This window comes from Lampetra planeri, chromosome 13 (assembly GCF_965212315.1).
Source record: "Lampetra planeri chromosome 13, kcLamPlan1.2.h2, whole genome shotgun sequence".
Taxonomy (NCBI): domain Eukaryota; kingdom Metazoa; phylum Chordata; class Hyperoartia; order Petromyzontiformes; family Petromyzontidae; genus Lampetra; species Lampetra planeri.
Window position 1 is genome coordinate 836,052 of NC_136119.1, and position 6,000 is coordinate 842,051.

Genomic DNA, 6,000 nt, shown 5'->3' on the forward strand with positions numbered 1-6,000 from the left:
TAATTCATGTTAAGGTTATAATCCCTTGTTCATCATGACGTCCTTTTTACTTTAATGTGTCAATAGCGTGACGGAGATGGCGTGACGTGAGGGTTCTGCCTTTGTAGTGAGGGTTGTGAGTTCACGCCGAGGAGGGGGGAGGAGGCGCCTCGGCCCCCCCCATGTGGAGTGACGTCACCCGCTAATTATTATTAATGGAGGGGGGGGGGCGTGTCCATTTGGAGGACGTCACCTGCTCATGATTATTAATGAGGGGGGCTGGTCGATGTGGAGTGACGTAACGAGCATTAAGGACAGACATTCCTGGGTGATTATAGTAGGTATGTAGGGGGTCTATTTAAAAGGCTTCAGGTGAAACCAACCCATGCGCTTAACCTTCAACAATGTGAGTCCAACCCCGATGAAGCTCTGTGTGAGTCTGGGTCTTTAAGTGAGTTGATGGGTCTCTGTGTGAGTCTATTGGTCCCAGTGTGAATCTTTTGGTCTCTGTGTGAATCTATGGGTCTCTCTGTGTGTCTATTGGTCTCTATGTGAGTCTATTGATCTCCGTATGAATCTACAGATCTCTGTGTGAGTTTATCGGTCTCTGTGTCAGTCTATGGGTCTCTTTGTGAGTCTGTGGGTCTCTGTGTGAGTTGATGGCTCTCTTTGTCATATACTCTATGGAGTCTATTGCTGCTGTGATGCCCCCCACCCCCTCCTCCTCCTCCTCCGTATTTGAGAATCGCGCCATGCTGTTGCCATTCCCCCGTGTGACCCTCTCCTCATCCCCGCCCTGTGTGCGTTCCCCTTCACCACCCTGCCGCGCCATCGCCGCTTCTCCACCCTCCTCCGCCCCACGCCGCGCGCCAATCAGCAACCCGAACCACCACCCCCACCCCCAGCAGCCCCCCGCAGAGGAAGCCACGGCCACGCAATCAGCAGGGTGAGTGCCCGCTCACCCGCCCGCTCACCTACTCCTCACCCGCTGACGCACCCACCCCAGCCGCTAACTCGCCCACTCGCTGTACCGCCCACTGATTCACTCGCCTACCCACTGATTCACCCAACCATACGTGTCATCTACCCACGAACTCATCTACCTGCTAACTCACCCATCTACCTTCTCACTCGCCCACCTACTAATTCTCTCACCTACCCACTAATTCACTCACCTACCCACCAACTCACCTCCCTACTCATACACTTGCTACTTCACCCGCCCACCAATGCAATGCTTCTCAGAAACTCACTGGGGTGGGTGGGTGATTGTTGCGGAGAGCGAATTCACAATTCCTCGCTGGTGCTGATCTTATATCGAGATCAAGGAAATCGGGGGGGGGGGTGCGCTGTCAAAATCCGCGAGAAGAATTTGCCCAACCGCATGAGGGTCTCGGTGTCTGTGCGAGTGTCTCCGCGTCTGTATCTCTGCGTCTCTCTCTGCGTGTCTCTGCACGTGTCCCTGTGTCTGCGCCTTCGCGCCCGTTTGCCCGACTGCGGCTGCGCGACAGAGAGAGGATTGACGGAGGGTTGTCTGCTGCTTCTGCTGTCGTGTTGTGCCGGGGCAAGGACGGGGGGGGGGTGAATGAGGTCCTTCCCTGTGGGGTCCTAAAACACAGCGGCGCACCTGGGGCCGCGTGCTGCCACGTTGCACGCCGGTCTGAGAAGCGAGGCTTAAACTCGGCAGCGCTCACATTCTGGGTTCGACTCCGGGGTTTGACCGCCGGCTTCTCCCCCCCCCCCCCCCCCCGGTGGAGCGTGCTGACGGCCGCGTCGCGGGTACAGACGTTACATCCGCGCCGGGACGCGACACCGAGAATCTTAACATTTATTCATACAATAGGAATCCCATGAGCTACAAAGCTCTTTCTCGTAGATGTGAGAGCGGCGGACCAGTTAAAAGTTTTGCAAAAAAAATGCCGCGAAAAGGTTTAACAAGAAGAAAAGCTGCTTCCTCACGTTCCCTCACTCGTGCGCCCAATTGCCCCCATTATTGTTGGCTTGCGAGGTCACGCGCTTCCACTCTCTCTCCCACTCTCACGTCCACTCTCACGTCCACTCGCCCACTCTCTCTCCCACTCTCACGTCCACTTGCCCGCTCGCTCGCCCGCTCTCTCACCCGCTCGCCCACTCTCACGCCCACTCGTTTGCCTTCCCGCTCGCTCGCCCACTCTCTCGCCTGCCTCTCTCACTCTCTTGCCCGCTCGCCCACTCTTTCTCCCACTCGCCCACTCTCACAGCCTGGCCCCCCCACCTCAAACCCGCCCGCGGCCGCGTAGCCGCGTCCGCTCTCTGCGGCCCGTGAGATAAATCGCTCGCTGGATAAGCCGCACTTCCAATTTTCCACAACTCGTCCTCGGCGTTCAATTTAAAAGTCAAAATCTGAAAACCAATGAATTTTTTAGCGATGCCCCAGTGCTCTGCGCTTCGCTGCCATCGCCATCGCGGTGTTTATAACGATTTAGTTTCATTTTTTATTTTCCCCACTGCAACTTTTTTTTTCTACATATATCCCCGCGGCCCCCCCTCGACCTCCGTCGCCCCCCCCCCCACCACCTCTAGCCCGACCAGCTGCCCCGTACGCACCCCTGAGAGACGCCGCGCCCCCATGAGAATGTTCCCGCGGCTTCTGTTTGTGCCTCCGCGACTCTCCGACTGTGACTATCGCTGCGGTCCCAGAGAGCCGATCGCCACCGCTCTCGACAACGCAAGGGAAGTTTTTTTTCTTTCCCCGGGCCGAGCGAGGATTTTGTCGCCGTTTAGATTTTCATGCCCCCCCCCCTCCCCAGTGCCCCGCTCCCCAGCCGCCGAGTTATTTTCCGCTTCGCCGAGTGGCGCTTCCCGTGCGGGCGGGCGTTAATTGATTTTGTTGAAACTTAATTGATGCGTTCCGCTGTGGAGCGACGGAAGTTGGAAGTTTATTTTATTTACCGATTTATTTATTTCAAGCGCCGTTTGCTGAGTCAGCACAGGGCTCAGACCCCCCCCCCCCTCCTCCATGCGTTAAGATGCCAGCAACAAGCAGCACGAGTATCACAAGTTGCGATGTATCGTTTGTGTTCTTGAGTTGAGCCAAGGTTTTTGCTGCGACACCTTAGGGGAGGGGGGGGGGTGAAGATGACGGGAGCAGGAGTTATTGTAAAGTGGAGCAGTGAGAGGGAGGAAGTGAAGAGAGAAGTGAGGTGACCTGCAGTGTGGTGAGGGGGTGGGTGAGTGGGTGAGGGGGTGGGTGAGTGGGTGAGGGGGTGGGTAAGTGGGTGAGGGGTTGGGTGAGTGGGTTGGTGAGGGGGTGAGTGAGTGGATAGGTGAGTAAGTGTGTTGTTGTGACCTGCAGTGTGGTGGTTGATCACAGTGTGGTGGTGGTGGTTGATCACAGTGTGGTGGTGGTGGTGGTTGATCACAGTGTGGTGGTGGTGGTTGATCACAGTGTAGTGGTGGTGGTGGTTGATCACAGTGTGGTGGACAAGACAGTGTCAGGTGGAGAAGTCAAGGAGTGAGATCCAGGGGAGCTGTGACCATGGCAGTCGAGGTAGAAGGGCGACTGACCGCTGGTGAGCGAGGAACCGGAGTGAATCAGCGGACGAAGCTGAATATATATTTTATATATTTCTAATCGAACATTTTATCTACACAATATATATTTGTAATTAACTTTGCAATCATCACGGTGTAGAAACGATGCGATGACAACAGTGGATTGTCTCAAGCAAGGGGTTGTCTATGGGTGTATTGTTGAAGCCATCGTTGTGAGATGTGAACTACCTTGACCCCTGGTGTGCAGGAGTTCGTGGGTTCAATCTCGACCCTGACGCCTGCTGCTGTTTAGTTGGAGTTTGCGCTTTCTCTCTCTCCCTGTGGTTGCGTGGATTTTTCTCCGGGCCCTCCACATTTATAATCAGCATGCGATTAGAGTACTTAGCTACGATGAGTTTCTATATGATAAGCCGCTTTGCTGAGCATTCAGTTGTGCCCAGGTCACTTCTGAAAAAGAGCTATATAGCGGAGTGGGCCTTACCTGCTAATATAAAAATAGTTGAGTTTATATACACAGTATATATACACAAACAACATATATATATAGAGTATATATAAAGAATATGTATATACGCACGTGTTTGTGTGGGAAGGCCCTCATCCAGAAGTGGATTAACGAAACGAAATTGCTGCAGAGGTCTGCGTGACCGATGGGACGTTGGCAACACTATTTTTATTTATATAGAGAGGGACAGGAACGCAGTCTCCCGCCCTGAAAGTGGCGGCGTAGGCGCAAAGGATCCTGAGCCTGCCGATGAGACGCTGAGCTTCGAAGCGGGTCCCAGGGCATTGCCCGTGTTGAACCGGTGCTGCCGGGATGATGCGCTCCCCAGAGGGAAGGCCGCGTGAGTGAAAAGGAATAAACACGCGGTATTGTTTTCCAAGTTTTGTTTCCCCCCCCTCCCCCCCCCCCGTGTGTGGAGGGGGTCGGGACAGGTGCGTGACGAAGGCGGCGGATCTTCTGGGTTTTGTATTTTAGCTCCGAGTGCTCTCCACCACGGCGTCGTGCGGAGACACGTGGGGTACCGCGATGTTCCTGCGTGGTGACACGTGGGGTGACACGTGGGGTGATATGTGGGGTGACACGTGGGGTGACACATGGGGGGTACCGCGATGTTCCCCCGCCCCTCCGCTGAAAGAATGTTTTTGGGAGCGGGGTCTTCCCGGGAGGGGGGAGCGGGGGGTGTAGGGGCGGGGGGCGCTCGGATCTGCGGTGCAGGGCCCTGCCCTGGACCTTGACCCTAACTGTGACCCTGCCCCATAATGCACTGCCCTGGTGGTCGTCCAGGTAACTCAGCGGCAGAGCGAGCGGCTCGCGATCATTGGCAAGGCTGCGATGTCCACATCCCGGTCGGATTGACTCGGCCCATCATCCCTGTCCCCCGACATAGGAATGTTGAATTTCCAGCACCACTGGCTCAGGGCTGTAAAACGGGAGGCGAGCGCAGCGTCTCTTCCCTCGTGAGCGCGCTGCTCCTTAACTCGTCAATAACTCATTAACTTTCGATTTAAAGCTTTCGTGACTGCAGGGATTCATCTTCTTGGTTCTTTCGGTAAAGTCACGTAGAAGGGAAATAATAAAATAATAAAAATAAAACATAATAAAATACAATTCTCACGACGTTTTGGCCACAACGAAAGCAGCCGTCCTCAGGTGAAGAACAGGTCTGTCTTTCCGAGAAGACCAATTCATTAACTCATTAACCTCTCAACCCCCCCCTCCCTTACTCTTCCTCCACTCCCCCCCCCCCCCCCCACGGCAGACGGCGTGGCCGAGGGAGCGTCTCCGGCGCACCAGACGGGGACAGCGCGGCGTGGGCACGCCCCGCGGGCCCCCCACCGCGGGGGGCTCCTCACCGTCATGGCCTCCCTCGCCGTGCCGCCGCTGCTGCTGCTGCTCGCGTCGTAGCGCCCGCCGCCGCCCTGGGCAGCGGTGGAGCGCGGCGGAGCGAAGAACACAAAACCCCAAGACGAAACAAACTGAACTCGGTTGCGCGACCGCGAGCGCCGTGAACCCGCGGGGTGGGATTTGTTCGACCGTGAGGACTTGGCGAACGACGGCGGGGGACGTGGCGAAACGGGACGAAGTGTGCCCGGCACGCTCGCAAGAGAACTCTCTCCTCGCCCGGCGCTGGCACCCGGCGGCCCGGAGCGGCGACGACGACGACGACGCCGCCGGCACTCGCGGCGATTGGAGCCGTCGCCACGCGCCCGCCCGGCCGGACGGACGGCCCAACGCCCCTGCGCACGTGCGTGGCGGTGGTGGGGTGGTGGGGGTGGGCGGCGGGAACTCTACGGCGGCAGACCCAGAGCGAGGGGGTGGGGCCCTCGTCGTCGGGGTTCCTGACGAAGCCCTCGCGAGCGTCGTGGAGTGACGGGCGGCCGCAGGGGCCGGGACGCCGCGTGAAGCGAGTGCGCTTCTGTGCGTGCGTGCGCATGGTCCGAGCGCCGTGGTTTCTTTTTTTGTATCGCCGCCTTCCACCGAGA

General features: G+C 57.1%; 1 protein-coding gene across 2 annotated transcripts in view; it reads left to right on the forward strand.

Annotated features, from left to right (window-relative positions):
• LOC144721874 (ephrin-A2-like) overlaps positions 1-5,771 on the forward strand; it is a 30,347-nt gene extending 24,576 nt beyond the window's left edge. The window contains exons 4-5 of one of the 2 annotated variants that reach the window (XM_078599801.1): positions 857-925; positions 5,277-5,771. In XM_078599801.1, the coding sequence (XP_078455927.1) occupies positions 857-925; positions 5,277-5,422 (215 nt within the window). In that variant the 3' untranslated portion in view covers positions 5,423-5,771. The remainder of the gene's footprint in view (positions 1-856; positions 926-5,276) is intronic. The other variant, XM_078599802.1, reaches the window with a different exon arrangement.
• Positions 5,772-6,000: the final 229 nt, after the last annotated feature.